Consider the following 17389-nt stretch of genomic DNA (forward strand, 5'->3'; position numbering starts at 1 on the left):
CCCCCAGTCCCTCCCAGCATCACAGTCTTTTCCAATGAGTCAACTCTTCGCATGAGGTGGCCAAAGTACTGGAGTTTCAGCTTTAGTATCATTCCTTCCAAAGAACACCCAGGGCTGATCTCCTTCAGAATGAACTGGTTGGATCTCCTTGCAGTCCAAGGGACTCTCAAGAGTCTTCCCCAATACCACAGTTCAAAAGCATCAATTCTTTGGTGCTCAGCTTTCTTCACAGTCCAACTCTCACATCCATACTTAAGTTCTTAGTATGTCATAAATTTTTGAATCAACACATCAACTTAAATAAATAAAGCCTCCTAGAATTTTTATATGAAATTTCACTGAATTTATAGATCATTGTGGGGCAATTGACATCTTAATAGCTTGAAGTCTTCCCATCTAGAAACATTTAAATCCTTCCATTTACTTAGTTCTTCAGTGTTTGGATAGGGTACATATTTAGTAAACATTTTCCTTAAGAATTTCATGATTTTTGATGCTATTGTAAGTGGTATGGTTTTTTAATATTTCGTCTTCCACTTGTTCATATATAGAAATAAAATTGATTTTTGAATATTGACTCTCTATCCAGCAACCTTGTTAATTTTACGTATTGGTATAGAAGCTCTTATGAAGATTCCAGGGGATTTCTGTGATTGGATTGTAGGACTTTTGACCTCTGGAGTCAGATGAAATTTATCACCTTTCTTTTTGAAACTTCATCAAAGAGAACATTGGTACTGGTATTTTATATACATTTTTTTCATGTACTAGTACAGGTGAATTTTTTTTTATATGTTTTAAAATATTTACTTGGTTCCCTCACCTTTTTTTTACTATATTAGAAAGCTATACCAGTTGTGTTGTAAGGGCTCCATATACTTTAAGTACTCTTTGCCTTTCATTAATGGTATATCTTTGTTCCCAGTTTGTCATTTGTCTTTTAATTTCATTCATGATGTTTCATTACTATGAATATTTATAATTTATGTGGAGTATCTGCCAATTACTTTTTTATATGGCCTCTCTATTTTTAGTGCTTGAAAGCTTTTTAGTTGGGGGATGGGCCTCAAGGCTTTTTTTTGTTTGTTTTTGTTTTTTGTAGTAATTATGATAAAAGACCAGAATCTAGTTTTATTTCTAAGTAGTTAGCCAACTGTATCAGGCACATCAGATGAAAATCATATTCCCCCCCCCTCCTCCCACTGATTAGGGTCCTGTTTTTACTTATAGATTTTTTTCCATAAGTAAAATTTATTAATTAAATTTTTACATATTACCAAATTTTGTTTCTGAACTTTTTCTTCTCTTCTGTGTTGCCCTGTTTTTGTTCCAAAGCCACATTTCTGATATTGAAGCTCTTTTCTAAAATGATCACCCTACTAACTTGTTAAACATTTTCTTGCAATTCTTTCTGTGTCACTAATATTACTGATTAATTACTCATACCACCATAAAGTGATTGAAGTATACTTAGAATTTTTCTAATTGAAATCGTATTATTATTTTTTATTTTATGATAGTTAAGTATAGCCACAGTTAATAACAAGCTGATTTTTCTTAAAAAAAGGAAGAGCAACTCATTAGATAAACAAGCATCTTCTCAACATTGCTAATTATTATTGTTGTTGTTTAGTCTCTAAGTTGTGTCTGACTCAATCCCACCAGGCTCCTCTGTCCAGGAATTTCCCAGGACAGAGGGCAAGAATACTGGAGTGGTTACCATTTCCTTCTCTAGGCATTCTCAACCCAGGGATCAAACTCATGTCTCCTGCATTGGCACATGGATTCTTTACCACTAAGCCACCAGGGAAGCCCTAAGCTAATTATTAGGGAACTGCAAATCAAAACTGCAGTGAGGTTACCACGTCACACTCGTCAGAAAGGTCATCATTAAAAAATCTACGAATAATACATGCTGGAGAGCGTGTAGAGAAAATGGAACCCTTCTACCCTGTTGGTGGGAATGTAAGCTTGTGCAGCCACTGTAAAAAGTAAGTGGGAAAAAATGTATGGAAACATATGGAGGGTCCTCAGAAAACTAAAAATAGAACTGCCATATGGTTCAGCAATTCCACTCCTGGAAATAAACCCATATAAAACTATAGTTCAAAAAGATATATGCACCCCAATGTTCATAGCAGGACTATTCCCAATAGCCAAAACATGGAAACAGCCTAAATGTCCTTGGACAGATAAATGGATAAAGAAGATGTGGTGCATATATACAATGAAATACTACTCAGCCATAAAAAATAATGGAATATTGCCATTTGCAGCAACATAGATGCAACTAGAGATTACCATACTAAGTGAGTCAGAAAGAGAAAGACAAATACCATATGGTATTATATGTGGACTCTAAAACAATGGCACAAGTGAACCTATCTACAAAATATAGACTCACAGACAGAGAACAGACTTGTGGTTGGGGAAGGATGGAAGGGTTGAACTGAGATTTGGGATTGGTAGATTCAAACTCTTACATTTAGAATGGATAAACAAGGTCCCACTGTATTGCACTGGGAACTATATTCAGTATCCTGTAATAAACCTTTATGGAAAAGTATGTGAAAAAAAGGAATGCACATTTGTGTATAACTGAGTCCGTATAGCAGGGACTGGCACAACATTGTAAATCAACTATACTTCAGTGAAAACTAGCATAAATGAATAAATGAGCCTCTTAAGACAAAACCCAATTGACCAGTAAATCCACAACAAGATGTTCATCGAGGTAAGAGGAGTTACACTGCCATGACTGCCTCATACCCACAGTGTTGCTAGAACCTTAGATTTTTCACAATACCCAATGTATTGGCAAAGGTGTATGGAAACAGGCATGCCACTGGGTTGCCAGTGGAAATGTCCTTTAGGTACTCTACCTGAAAACCAATGTGGAAATACTTAATATCAGTCAAAATGTGTGTTCCCATTGCTCCCTCTACACATATACTCTGGAGACACTCTTACACATGGATGAGGTGACAGATGAAAACTTACAGAGCAATGCTGTCATTTCATGCTGTATTCGTATGTAGTGGGAGTTCGAAAGACATGCACAGAATATTAAACACCAATTCCATAGCGAAGCCGCCTTCTGGGAAGGTTTAGTGGTGGGACCTTCAGTTTTACTTACATCTCTAATGATTTACTAGAAATAGAATTAATAGATCACAGGGTATCCTTCTGCTACACTCTCTCAAATGTTGTTCAAGTGTTCATTTTTCCTAATTGTGTATAAAGGCCTACTTTTCTACATCCTGAAGTACCTAGGGGAGAATCACACTTTTAATTTTTTCTAATCAATGGATTTTGGCAAAAAAAAAAAAACACCAAAATTATAAATAAGTAATTGTAAGCATACACCTATGGTTATATGAGCATAAGACTGTTGAATTTTATTTATATTCAGATGATTGACATTTTAAGGCAATGCATGTTTAGAAAGACTTCTAGGGGCCTATTAGAAAGCTTTAACCCAGCAAATTCCTATCTTGACTTCTTGTCATAGTTACCTATGTAATTCTTCATGATTTTTTTCCTTGAAAGTATAATGCTGTTTCATAATTCAGAAGATGCTTATTGAACCAGTGTTGTTTCTTGGGTGTTGTAGAACAGTTTCTTGCCCATGGCTCTGTTGACATTTTGGCTAGATAATTCTTTGTCGCGTTGGGCTGTCTTGGGCACCACTACCCAGGGATGTGTTAGGCAGCATCCTTGGCCTCCACCCCCTCAATACTAGTAGCACCCACCCCTCAGTGGTGATAAAAATGTCTCCAGACATTGCCAGATATCCTCTGAGCACAGAATCAGTCCTCCTTGGTTGAGAACCACTGTGCTAAAAAAAAAAAAAAAAATTGTACTGATGTCGGAGGATAACTTTTTAGTAGTAGAGATTCACATTGATGCATGTTGGGAGAAACGTACTGTGGACAAAATGTTAATTTATTGACTCTAGCTGCAGAATTGTATATCCTTCATGTTTATTGTATTACTCTGTTTTCTCTATGCTTAATTTGAAAAAATTAAAAAGTATGTATGTGGCTGGGAGGAAGGGTCCTAAGATACTGGAGGAGATTCACTGAAAACTCTCCTGGGACTCCCCTGGTGGTCCAGTTTTTAAAACTCCATGCTTCTAATGCCGGATACATGGGTTCAACCCCTGTTCAGGCAATTAAAATCCCACATACCACATGGTCAGTAACAGAAAATTAACAAAAATTCTCCTTACCCAGCCATTCCCATGTCCCTTCCTCCTGGCACCTGGCCCCAGGGCAACCGTATGGCAATAACTGGTAATATTTTGAAGTCTTTTCCAATTAAGTGTATAAAGGGCTCTTTTTAAAAACCCCAAATAGAATTTTTTTTAAATGCTTTGTGATTAAAACCCTTTGCAGAAAATATGTGCACGTTAAGCCAATGTATAGTGACATGCTTAGTAGAAATGTACTTATGTATTTCTGTTCTGGAATTAGAAGGTGCAAACAGAAATCTCAACTAGACCAGTAATTGTCCATCTTTCACATTTTACATCTCCCAACTATTCTGTCAAATGATCGAGGTTCCAGATTACTACAAACTGAGTAATTTTTCAGTGACATTTACATTTGCCATTAATCTATTGTTATATCAGTATTTACAGGTAATTTGAGAACCTAACATCATGCTCTAACTGGCAAAGTATTGTAATTCCATATTGTAAAAGACTTATTTTTATGGTCTCTTGATATTATGTGGATGTGCCATCATGTCACAAATCAAAGTTAATTTTTGATACATTCCCATGGTTCATGACACAAAGTATAAGAAAAGTCTCAATATTACACTTATCTGGGAAGTCCTAGCTCACTCTGCAGAAGCAGCCAATGGTCAAGACTTCTAGGTGGGATCTAGACCATCTTTGCACGATGCTTTTTTCATATAACAATACACCTTGGAGGGCTTCCTACTCAGGACAAATAAGCTCTTATTTTTTTCTAATACTGGTGATTATGCTTTATAGGATATTCTGCAGCATACATAAACAGTCTTCTGTTGAGAATAAATTTAACAATCATCACCAGTGCTGCAGCAGAGGAGCTCATATAGACCTCATGCTGCACATGTGTAGAATAAATTCTAGAACTGGGATCTCTGCATTACATTGATCATTTGAGCACATTCTGCATTTGCCTGCTTAGGGTTGTAGATATGCAGCCTCTCCAGCACTGTGTAGGAAGACCTGTCCTACACATCCTTGGCCACCCTGTGAGGTATCCACTGTTTGGATTCTGCCAAACCATATACATCTGAGGGTGGATCTCAGGCTAGAATTGGGGAGACTGTGAGCTCTGGAGCAGCCTCTCTGCTTTGTCTTTATCCCAGCTGTATGTGTTGCTAGGGGCTTTGCCTCAGACTCATCTTCCTTCCCACATCCCTCACCTAGCTTGTGCCTGGATTGAGGTGTACTTGTTCTGTGGTTTCAGAACCGGGTTTCTCCTTTCAAGGATATGATCTTCTGCTTCTCAGAAGAGGACTGGTCCCTTCTAGACCCTGCCCAGACTGGCTTCTACGGAGAGTTCATCATTGGAGAAGACTGTGGGGTCTCACTGCCTCCAAGTAAGACTTAACTCAGCTCTCTCCTGAGACCAGGGACCTGGGGGTCCACATCTTACCTCACTGTCCACCCTAATGGGAGGCACCTGTGCACAGCGGTGCCAAGGCCACTCTGCAGATTAACCATTGCTTGGTGCTATCACATGAAAGTTAGGCTTGTTACCTGTTTTACGTACACAACCAAATATAACTTGTGTCCCTTGCATTACTCTTCTTCTATCGTTCTTATTCTGACTCTTTTCATTGCTGGTTTTCTGATAGGCCTGAAAGAGTTATCCCAAGCCCACAACTTCCCCTTTAGTGTCCCCCTCCCCTGCCCTCTCCCTGCTTGCCCTGGTCCTTCCACATTCCCTGCATGGCCCCTGTTGGTGTTCTTGGTGTGTTGTGTGTCCCTCCAACTTCTCTCTCCTCTACCTGTCTCAGAGTCACCACTGTCCTCCCACCCTGGTTTCCTGTGGGAGCAGAGGCCTGATAAATGCATATCCTTCCCTTTCTGTGAATAGATGATGCAGCTGCCCAGCTGGATCTCTCCCAGGGAGAAGAGAATGAGCCACGTGTTCCAGAGTTGCAGGACTTCCAGGGGAAGGACGTGTCCCAGGTCTCCTACTTGGGTGAGGAATGATACCAGAACTCAGTGGAATGGAAGGCTGCTGCTGGCCAGAGGCAGGCCTGCTCCTTCTGCCACTCCCTGAGCCCTCTATCACCCCTGGACCATGTCTTGGTAGAATGAATCCTGCCCCATCCCTCATTCCTTATGGAAAGGATGTGGTATTTCAGTTTTCCCAGGTGTGGGGATTGCCCTCTTCAACCAGGAACTAGGATATAATAGGAATATCTTTCTCCTCTGCTGTAAGTAACACCTGGCTTGTGGTAACAACGCAATGACCCCTTTAAAAGTGAGGTCAGATACTCTCCAAAAGTCAGGTAGGAGAAGAGGAGGGCATGCCACCTCTTAGCTGGGCACTGGACACAGTGCCTCTGGGTGCCTCACCTGTCTTCTTCCAGCCACATACTTCAGGAAGTGTAAGGAAACTGAGGCTTGGGGAGGTGCTGGGGTTTGGTTGACATGCCACAGCTCACAAGCAGCATTTCCCACCCCTCTGCCCCTACCCCCAGCTTTCCATGTCACCAGAGCTTGTGTTTGTAGCCACTGTGCTTTAATGCCTTAAGATGCCTGCTTCTTCAGGGGAAAAGCTTTGTACCGTGCCAGCAGTACCACCAGGCCTCCTTTCTCTTGGGACTTTGAGCTGGCACAGAGCAGACCAGTATTCCACTCGCCACCCCCACCTGGAACAAGCAGCCAGGGCCTCTGGTGTGCTCAGTTTCCCATCCCGTCTCTGCCCCAGCAGACTGTCCAGACCGTGTTTATGCAGGGTCTGCGTGGAGTACTGGAAATCCCACCACGGAAAGTGAAAATGACAGCGTGGGTGGCAGTTCCTTGTCCGCAGTCAAGTGGACGGGGCAGGACCCAGATCCACGTTCATGCTCTCTAGCTTCAAAACCCACGTTTATGGTGTTGGCCCATTTTGCCGGCAGATTCATTTGCTCATCAGACATTAATTTACTGAGAGACTGTCCTGAGAGAGAGCCCAGGCCTGCTCTTGGATCATAGCCTGACATCTCTTAAGATGCCTTTTCCAGGTAGTGCTGCAGCAGCAGGAAAAATGAATTTTTCATTTTCTTCTCTGGAAAGACTTTCCAAGTCTCCAGCCATTCCAGGTAGAAGAAAGAAGAAAGCGGGATGAGCTGCAGGTGCCAGAGTTCCAGACAAGCCAGCAGACAGTGCTCCCTCAAAGCACCTGTCCAGGTAAAGGAATTCTTAGGAGGGTGTGGGGGTGGGTGCACCTGTGTGTGATGTGTGGCTTGAGTGTGTATATATGTGTGTAGTATGTGGGTGCATGTAGCATGGGGGTATGATGTGTACATGTGCATCCGTGTATGTGTGTGCATGAATGTGGTACTGGCATGTATGCTGTGTGTATGTAGTGTGTTTGGTGTATTGTGTGTGAGTGTGTACATGTGCAGGGTATGTGGCATGTGTTGTATACATGTGAGCATGCCTTGGGCATTTATGTATGTGGTACATGTATGTTTATATAATGTCTGCTGTGTTGTGTGTGTGAAATTGTGCATATGTGATATATGTGCATGCATGTGTGTTGTATATGTATATACATCTGTGCTGGTGGTGGTGGGGGTGATGTAGGTTCAGGAATTGAACTTTCTGAAATTTCTGCTGACAGTTCCTGAGAGTTCCTGAGGCTGCTTGCCCTAGCTTTGTTTTTCTAGGATCTTTTCCAGCTGACTCCCAATCTGAGGCCTTCCCCTCCATGCCTTTCTCTTGTGGGTTGGTTGAGGCAGGGTGCTGACATAGTGCTTTTGGACACATGGTCTGTGTATTTCTTCTCTGAGCATAAAGACCAGAGTCCCTGGGCAATGTTGCAATTAAAGAACAGGTTAGCAGAATGCTAAAAGGAGGACCACTGGAGAGTGTGCCCAGCAACATTTAGACTCCTGAGTCTCCAGTCCTTACTTAAATCCACTACAGTGACTCATGCACAATTTGATACCTTTTGGAGGCAAGATTTGCGTGATATTCTGGTATTTCCACCTAGTATCATGCAGAGTTCACACTCATTTGCATTCACCCCCTATCCTGTGTAGACTAAAGGGATTTTCTGTTTTTGTAAATCTACAGCAGATCTAGGTTGACAGTACTCCCTCCCCACAAACTTTGATGCCCTGGTTTTCTGAGGAGCCTGCTTCTGCGTGCCGAGGGTGATCGTCCCTGTGTGGCTTATTCCCAGTTCAGCTTGATTCTCAGGATGAAGTTTGAATCCTCTCTGCTTCTGCCTGCTCACAGGAAGTCTCAGCCCTGGCAGCATACTTACAGAATGTGGATTTTCATTACCATAGGGGAGTTTTTACTCTCCCATTGCTGAGCTCTGATACCAAATCTATTTTGAAATGGCAAGAAGCTAAGGGTTGCTATCTATCTAAGATCAGTGAGATGATAGATTGCAGAGAATAGGCATCGTTTTTATTTTGGTAGTTCTTCCCACACTTCCTCACAGCAGGTGAAGGGTCTGCATAGCCACATCCACGCTCAACAAAGGATCCTTCCAACCAGTTCCATTTGTGTCAGTCCAACCACACATTATAATGCTACCACTGAGACTGAATATCTTGTTTATTGTGTTTTTTCTGTGAATTGCCTAGTGAATACTCTTTGGTCCTTTTCTTTTTTCTTCATTTTTGCCCTTCCCCCTTCACATTTGGTAAGCTCTGTGTCTTTATGTCCCAAGCACTGCACCAGTATAAGGTGTTTATGTGATTATATTCATGTATCTTTATGCACCTTCTGAGATAAATACCATCTTAGTCAGCACAGGCTACTAGATCAGAATACCAAAGAGATATGTTCTGTTAAACAGTATAAATATATTTCTCACAGTTCTGGAGATTGAGAAATCGGAGATCAGGTCAGCAGCAGATTCAGTGTGTGGTGAGGACTCTCTTCCTGGCTTTTAGTTGGCTTCCTTCTCCCTAATGTGCTCACATGACCTTTTCTTGGTACACAGAACTCTTGTCTCCTCTTCTTATAAAAGTACTAATCCTATCACAAAAGTCCCACCTTCAAAATCTCATATAAACCTAATTACCTTCCAAAGACCCCACTTTACATACCATCACATTGGGAATTAGTGCTTCAGCATAGAAATTTTGGAAAGACACAAATCCTTGGCCCATAGTATCAGACTGAGGATCTGAACCCATGTGATTAGGCTCCAGACCCCATGCTCTTTATTCCATATCTGCTTGCCTTTTCCGTGAATTGCCTCCTAAGTGCATGCGTGCGTTCTCAGTCGCTTCAGTTATGTCCGACTCTTTGCGACACCATGGACTGTAGCTTACCAGGCTCCTCTGCCCGTGGGATTCTCCAGGCAAGAATACTGGTGTGGGTTGTCATGCCCTCCTTTAGAGGATCATCCCAACCCGGGATGCATCTCCTGTGTCTCCTGCATTGCAGGTAGATTCTTTACTGCAGAGCCACTGGGGAAACCCTGTTCTAATTATTTGTACATAATTCTTACTACTTTTTAACTTTATGTGTCTTTTAGCACATAATTTTTAAATTTTATTTATTTATTTATTTTGGACTGTACTGAGTCTTTATTGCTGCTTGCCAGTTTTCTCTCGTTACAGTGAGCAGGGGCTACTCATCATTGTGGTACATGGGCTTCTCATTGCGGTAGCCTTTCTTGTTGTGGAGCATGGGCTCTAGGCACTCAGGCTTCAGTAGCTGTGGCGCATGGGATTAGCTACCCTGTGACAACATGGCTCTTTCTAAAGAAGGGGTCAAACCTGTGTCCCCCACATTAGCAGGCGGATTCTTAGCCACTGGACTACCAGGGAAGTCTGCACAGAAATGTTCTTTTAAAGAACATTTTAAATATGTAAATACAATTATTCATCTCTTTTTTTGTGTATCTTGCTTAAGAAAGCCTCCCCATCCTAACGTTATAAGGATATATTTGTTACGGTGTCTTTATTTACTTATTTTTTTACATACAGCTTCCTATCCTCCTGCTTCTCTCCTTAGCACCTCCAGCTGACAGGGAATGATTTATTCCCAAGCCACAGCTTACCCTTCTTGAGGAGTTAGCCATCAACCTGGTCATGAGCTTTTTGTTCTTGAAAATACAAAGCAGCCTTTGTTCCTTGGCCTTGGAAGAGCATAGTCATAATCTTAGTACATACCCCTACCCCCATCCCCAGTTAAGCACAGTTCCCCTGAACCTTGGGCTATTTTATCTCTGTTTTAAATTTTTCTCCTGTAAGATAGAGATAATAGTCAAGTCTACCTTATGGGGTTATTGTTGAAGATTGATACAATACAAGTAAAAGCACTTATAACCAGTAACTTTTCCCTGTTTTCTCTACTGTTATCCTAACAGTTTAGCTTCTCTCTTGCCCTGCACCTTCCCCCAATCACCCATAATATTATCTCAGTGCTGAGCTGAGACATCCCTAATGTTACTTTTTCTCTGCAGTGTTATGGACACACCTCTGTAAGTCTCATCTCATCTACTAGAAATTCTTTACACTGTTGTGTCAGTGGCACACAGCAACATTATTGTTGAATTATTTTCCCCTTTTTAGAAACTTTGCATCCATTTTTAGTCACTTCATCTGGTTTCAGGGGGCTGTCATCCCATATGTGGGCTTCCCAGGTGGCACTGGTGATAAGGAAACCATCTGCCAATGCAGGAGACCTAAGGCACACAGGTTCGATCCCTGGGTTTAGGAGATCCCCTGAAGGAGGACATGGCAACCCACTGCAGTATTCTTGCCTGAAAAATCACATGGACAGAGGAGCCTGGTGGGCTACAGTCCACAGTGTTGCAAAGAGTCAGACACTACTGAAGTGACTTAGCACATATGCATGAATCCCATATGTACTACATTAGTCTCCTAGGAATGATATAATGAAGTACTGCAGACTGGGAGGCTCAAACAACAGAAACTGATTTTCTCAACATTGTGGAGGTTTAGAAGATTGAGATCGAGTTTTCAGTAGAGAGGTTTCTCCTGCGGCCTCTCTTCTTGGCTTGCAGACAGCTGTCCTCTCCCTGCGTCTTCGCATGGTCATCTCTCTGCATGTCTATGTCCTAATCTCTTCTTCCAAGAGGTCTCTTGCATATTATCTCTTGAAAGATCTTATCTCCAACTATAGTCACATTCTTGATTACTGGGGGTTAAGACTTCATCATGTATTTTTAGGAGGGTGCAATTCAGCCTGTAATACTTCACCCTCTGTTCCCCCATAATCCATACTTGTTCCCGTTCACTCTCTGTTCTCCCATAATTCATACTTCTCATATATAAAATACATCCATTCTATCCCAACATCCCTTAATCTCTTCCAGCATCAGCTCTAAATCCATAACTTAATCTAAATATCATCTAAGAAGAAAGACTGATGGTTCCCAGGAAAGTCTGAATCCTAACAGGGCAAATTCCATTAGATGTTAGGGTTTGAGATTCATCTTTGGCTCAGTGCTTTGTCCATCCTATGTGCCTGTGGATGCAGTGGCAGCTCTGTCAACCTCTAAACTGCCTTTGGGGCTGTCTTCCTTTTCTTTCAAGGATAATCCATGTTTGCATCCAGATAGCTCTATTAGTTTATTTTAGAAGTTTGATAGAGGTAGTAGTGTTAGTTGCTCAGTCTTGTCCAACTCTTTGACATCATGGACTGCCTTTGACATCTGAAAGCCTTCCTTTAGTTCATCCTCTTTCCTTTTTATTCCAAGATGGATATTCTCAGAAACACTGTTGGTCGCCCATGAAATTTACAAGGATCCAGGCCATCGGACAAGAGGGTCCTCTACAGACCATTCCTGGATTATCTCATCTCCACTCTTGGCTTCTTAGATGGTCGATAGGATCCGTGGTTGTCCTGCCACATGTTTGGTATTCTCTCCAGAACATACTTTCTCATTTTTTGCAGAATAGATAGACTGAAAATTTTCTAAATCTTCAAGTCTTTCCTTCCTACTCCCCCATTTCACATTGTACCCAGTCCCCTCACACTTGTGCTCTGATGTATGGGTAAATACCCGCATAGACTCTTCCACTGCCCAGTGTCTCTCCTGCTTGCTATGGTATTGGGTGTTCCTGCTAGGTTCTGTCCAGTTTCACCTGCCCTCACTTCCCTAAGCTGCCACAACTCTCCTTCTTCTAGCAGTTAAGTCCAGAATAACCATATTCCTATTATTGTCTCAAAGGACCTGGCACCACTATCCCCCACCCCTGTTTTAGACCTGAGCCCCTCATTTCACAAAAATGAGGAAACAACTGTAAGGAAAGCTGTGTAATGGTCTCTGGGCTGCAGGCAAGGACCTCGTATCAGGGTCCCCACTGCCCACCCAGCTCCTCCCCACAGTACATCTTTCCAACAGCACAGACTCAAGATCCATTGAGCCAGCTTTAGTTAGTTTATAAAGTCCAGTGCATCTTTATGCATTACCACTAGTGGCTGTTGGTTGGCCTCTGATATGATACAGAGAGGGAGAGATGACCTTGAGTAATCTGGAGCCTTTGAAAAGCCCTACCATCACAGCAGGGCTCAATATCACTAGCCCTGAGCCCTTAAGCATGTGACCTGAGTTTGCCTATGTTTATAATGGCAAGTAGTACATTATTGGCTTGTGTCCAGGATCAAATGGCCTTGTGCATGTCAGAAGTCTTGAACAGCCCCTAGGGAATTTAAGTGCCTAGAATATGGTAGCTGGCAGCCTCCTGTCACTGTTTATAGAATACAGGACCCTTCTCTGTCTTAAGACTTTTAATGCACCCTGACAATTTTTCCCTTGTCTGATTAAGAAAGGTAGAGTTAAATAATGTGTAAATGGTCAAGGCTTACACAGATAGATACAGTCTTAGAGCTTGGAGGGATCTCAGTGGCTAGAAAAGAAACGAATAAAAGGACTGGATCTGGGGATTTAGGAGAAAAAGGTAGGGAAGTGAGAGAAGAAAGAGGTATGCAGAATGGGTTAGCAGTGTGGCCCATGCTAAGGGATTCCTTCTCACAAGGCATACCACAGAGATAGCTGCAGGGGAAGATTCCTTACAAAAATGTGGGTTTCTGGACCAACGCAGAACCTTCTTGGGTAGGGTTTGCAGGGGCTCGGATGTGGCCTGGGCAGCATCACTGATCACCTTGTTGCTTTCTGGTAGTGGGAGGTGATGCACCATTCCCCGAGAATAGCCTGGATGAGGAGGTGACAATCGAGATTGTGCTGTCCAGCTCTGGAGATGAGGACTCCCAGCTTGGCCCCTACTGCACAGACGAGCCGCGGAGCCCCACAGAGAAGCAGCACAGCCTCCCCATCTCCCACCGGAGCGGCATTGAGGCAGCGGGTGAGGTGCAGACCTCCTCTAAAAAGTCCTACGTGTGCCCTAACTGTGGCAAAATCTTCCGCTGGCGGGTCAACTTCATCCGACACCTGCGGAGCCGCAGGGAGCAGGAGAAGCCACATGAGTGCTCGGTGTGCGGGGAGCTGTTCAGTGACAGCGAGGACCTAGACGGGCACCTGGAGACCCACGAGGTCCAGAAACCTTTTAGGTGCGGTGCTTGTGGGAAGAGCTTCCGCCTCAACTCCCACCTGCTCTCACACAGGCGGATACACTTGCAGCCAGACGGACTAGAGTTAGTGAAGAAGAAAGAACAGGAGGCGTCAGGGACCACGGGTGGGGATTCTGACGACCTGCTGACAAAGGGCAAGGCCAAGCTGCGCTGCCAGTGCTGTGATTGCGGGAAGGTGTTCCAGCGGCCTGAGCACCTGGCCCGGCACCGCAGTAACATTCACATGGACAAGTCCCAGCCCTTTCAGTGCAGGTACTGCGTCAAAAGCTTTTCCCAGAACTCTGACCTCCTCCGCCACCAGCGCCTGCACATGAAGCGCCGGTCCAAGCAGGCTCTGAACTCCTACTGAGTCGGGGGCTTAGCACACATTTTTGCGTGCAGCTCCAGCGTGGGTAGAGTGTATCCCACTTGTGCTTGGTACTGACTGGTTTCAGACTCCCCCAGGACAGAGACCACGTCCTCCTGACCTTTAACTCTCAGGTAGAAACGAGATAGTGGCCAGTTAAGTATTTGCTCTGTCTCTGCTGTGCCGAAAACCAGGAGAGTGTGTCAGCACCAGCTTTGACTTGCCCGGTGATTCGGGTCTAAGAGAACCCTGTTCAGTGCTTCCCACCTGGTGAAGGGACTGGGGTACCCCTTACCACAGGAAACCTTTGAGGGGTCTGTCCCTTGCCAGCTTGCAGTGTACTCCCTTCCTGCCCTGTCTGAATTCCTACCCCATCCTGACGTCTGGAGGTAATTTCTTCCTACCTGACAGCAGGAAGCTGCAGGTGGGGTGATAGGTTAGGAGGAAGACAGTAAGGTGGGGCTGGACCTGTTGGCACAAGGGCAGCAGGGCCAAGCACACCAAGCCATGTCACGTCATCAGAAGTCTGTGTCCCAGGCACCATCTGGTCCATAAGAACACCTCAGAATGATCAGATGGCCCTTCCAGGCTCAGAAGCCTTTGTGGGGGACTTTATAGCTTGCCAAAGGGAAGTCTTTCTTTTATGGTGGTGACTGGTTATTGGGAATTGTGAGCTCATTCATGGCAAAGCCCACGTTAAAGCCCACATTTTAATTTGTTTGTTGGCACACACTACAAAGAAAGTGTCCTTTCTTAGTACCTTGAAGGTCCTTGGTATACTCAGTTGTGGGATAGAAGTGACAGCACCATCATTTGAAAGGCGCTTAACTTTCCCTTCCCCATTGTGTCATGTCTAGGAAAGGAGAGCTCACTCAGGGCCCGTAAAGGAGAGCTCAGGTCCATGAATGAGAAGTTCTTGTGTCTGGATGAGCTGAGCAGGAGAAACATAACTTTTGGTGAAGTCATTCTATATATATATTAACTTCGTGTGCCAGTTGTATTAATTCCTTAAGGCTGCTGTAACAAAGTACCAAAAGCTGGGTGGCTCAGAACAACAGAAATTCATCATTTCAGTTCTGGAGGCCTGGAGTCCAAGATCAAGGTGTCAGCAAGGTTGGATTCTTGTAAAGGAAGGATCTGTTCCTTGCCTCTCCTTTAGCTTCAGTGATTGCTGACAATTGTTGATGTTCTTTGTCTTGTTGAAGCATCACCCCATCTTCTCTGTCTTTACATGGTGTTCCTGTGTATGTGTCTGTCTCCAAATTTCCCCTTTTTGTAAAGATACCAGTCATATGGAGTAGGGCCTGCCCTACTGATTCCAGACTGTTCCCATCTTAATTATATCTGCAATGACCCTATTTCCAAATAAGTTCACATTCTGAGGTACTGGGGTTAGGACTTCAATATGAATTTGGGGGATGGGAAGACAATTTAACCCACAATACTAGATAATCCTGAGGTTCTGCTGATATTTCTCATTCTCAAATGAATTAGTACAAAGTTGATTTAGCTTACTCTGAGTTCCATTGGAAGCAGAACTCAGATTCAAGATTCTGTTCCCAGAGTTGGGAATCCTCTGCAGGATAGCCTTTAAAGTTCGTAGCCTGGGGTTCTGGACTGGGAGTGACACTGGTAGTGAAGCCTCAAGCAATGAAAACCATCGTCTTGATCCTGAAAGACTGGCCAGGTTGGCTCAGCTCAGTGATGAAAAAGCATGGAAGCTGTGGTGTATCAACGGCTGAGTCAGAAAGCCGGCCACCAAGCCTGTGTTTTATATTTATATGTCAGGTCCCATTAGCAGGCAGTAAGGCCGGGCAAATGAATGCAAGACCCTTTGCTCTTTGTCACTTCATTACCACATCAAGAGATAACAAAGCCAATGGAATAGTAACAGTTTTAGTTATGAGTTCTGTGCCTGTGTAGATGCATCTATATACCCAGGAACAGTAAATACAATAAAATAATTTGGTTATACCCTGAACAAGAAATAAACTATTGGGGCTCTTTGTTTTCTAAATAGTTTCCCTCTTGGGTTGACCTTGCCAGAAAAGGGGAAAATATGTATCTTGAAGGACAAGGGAAGAGAAAATTTCAAATAGAGGCCAGATTCTGTGTACATTTGCCCTACCCACCTATGCACTCTTGCCCAACAGTCCCATTAAGGGAGGAAGTTATGAACTCACCCACTTTAGATATTTGTATAAAAGAAGAAAACTGGTCTATTTAGTATATTTTATCTGTAAAATCAGATCATAAGTAAGAAAGACAAAAGGGGGTGTAACAGAATTGAAACCCATGGGGAGGCTATATATCTTATCAGTACCCACCAGATATTGTGAGGGAGTATCAAATTCACTGACTCAGACCTGACCAGGGTACCTAGCTAATCAGAAGTTCACCTTCCCCCTGGATTCAGAAGCCCCTCTGGATGGTGCAGCTCAAATCCTAGGTTCTTCCCATGCAGAGGAACCATTGGGTTCTGGAAAAAGCTTCTCCAGAAGATAGAACCGACTCACTTCATCCTTCCTCCCCTCCCTTCCTGGGTGGCTGGGCAGACAGATGAACTGTGTGTGTACCTTCCCGTGGATGTGCAGACCCCACATCCAAAAAGTATCTGTCCTCCCCCTTCCTCTGATCCCTTGGCATTGTTCCCATAAATTCACAGGTGCAAAATAAAAATTTGACTTGCTGAATTAATATTCGTGTTTGACTTTTCAATTAAAACAGTATGAGTAGCACAGCTGAGAGAGCTCATCAGTTGGCCTGACAAAGAGAACTTGAGGGCTCCCTGGTGTCTCAGTGGTAGAGTCCGCCTGCCAATGCAGGAGTCTCGGGTTCAGTCTCTGATCTGGATGATCCCACATGCCACAGCGCAACTAAGCCTGTGCACCACAACCACTGAGCCTGTGCTCTGGAGCCCGTGCTCCACAGTAAGAGAAGCCACCGTAATGAGAACCCTGAGCGCCACAACTAGAGAGCAGTCCCTGCTCGCCACAGCTAGAGAAGGCCTATACAAAGCAAGGAAAACCAGCACAGTGAAATAAATATAAGTTTTAGAAAAGAACTTGAAGTGGGAGGATGCTGAAAATAGCCCTTCTGGATGTCAGACATCACCTTATAAAACTTTTAGGCCTCAGATAGGTAGTCCTGGTCACCTGATCTGATTACCTCTCTTTTTAGAAGAGAGAGGAAGTAATGACTTACTTTTTTTTTAATGTTTTGTTTATATATGTATATTTGACTGTACCAGGTCTTAGTTGTGGTATGTGGGGTTTTTCTGGCATGCAGGATCTTTAGTT

At 43.4% G+C, this 17389-nt stretch overlaps 1 protein-coding gene across 1 annotated transcript in view; it reads left to right on the forward strand.

The window, feature by feature from the left end:
- The window catches only part of ZNF496 (zinc finger protein 496), a 46508-nt gene extending 29725 nt beyond the window's left edge, over positions 1 to 16783 (forward strand). The window contains exons 7-10 of the mRNA XM_010846470.1: positions 5466 to 5598; positions 6099 to 6206; positions 7289 to 7402; positions 13336 to 16783. Of these exons, the coding sequence (XP_010844772.1) occupies positions 5466 to 5598; positions 6099 to 6206; positions 7289 to 7402; positions 13336 to 14093 (1113 nt within the window). The 3' untranslated portion in view covers positions 14094 to 16783. The remainder of the gene's footprint in view (positions 1 to 5465; positions 5599 to 6098; positions 6207 to 7288; positions 7403 to 13335) is intronic.
- Positions 16784 to 17389: the final 606 nt, after the last annotated feature.

Source organism: Bison bison, unplaced genomic scaffold (assembly GCF_000754665.1).
Source record: "Bison bison bison isolate TAMUID 2011002044 unplaced genomic scaffold, Bison_UMD1.0 scf7180017864238, whole genome shotgun sequence".
In the NCBI taxonomy this organism is placed as follows: domain Eukaryota; kingdom Metazoa; phylum Chordata; class Mammalia; order Artiodactyla; family Bovidae; genus Bison; species Bison bison.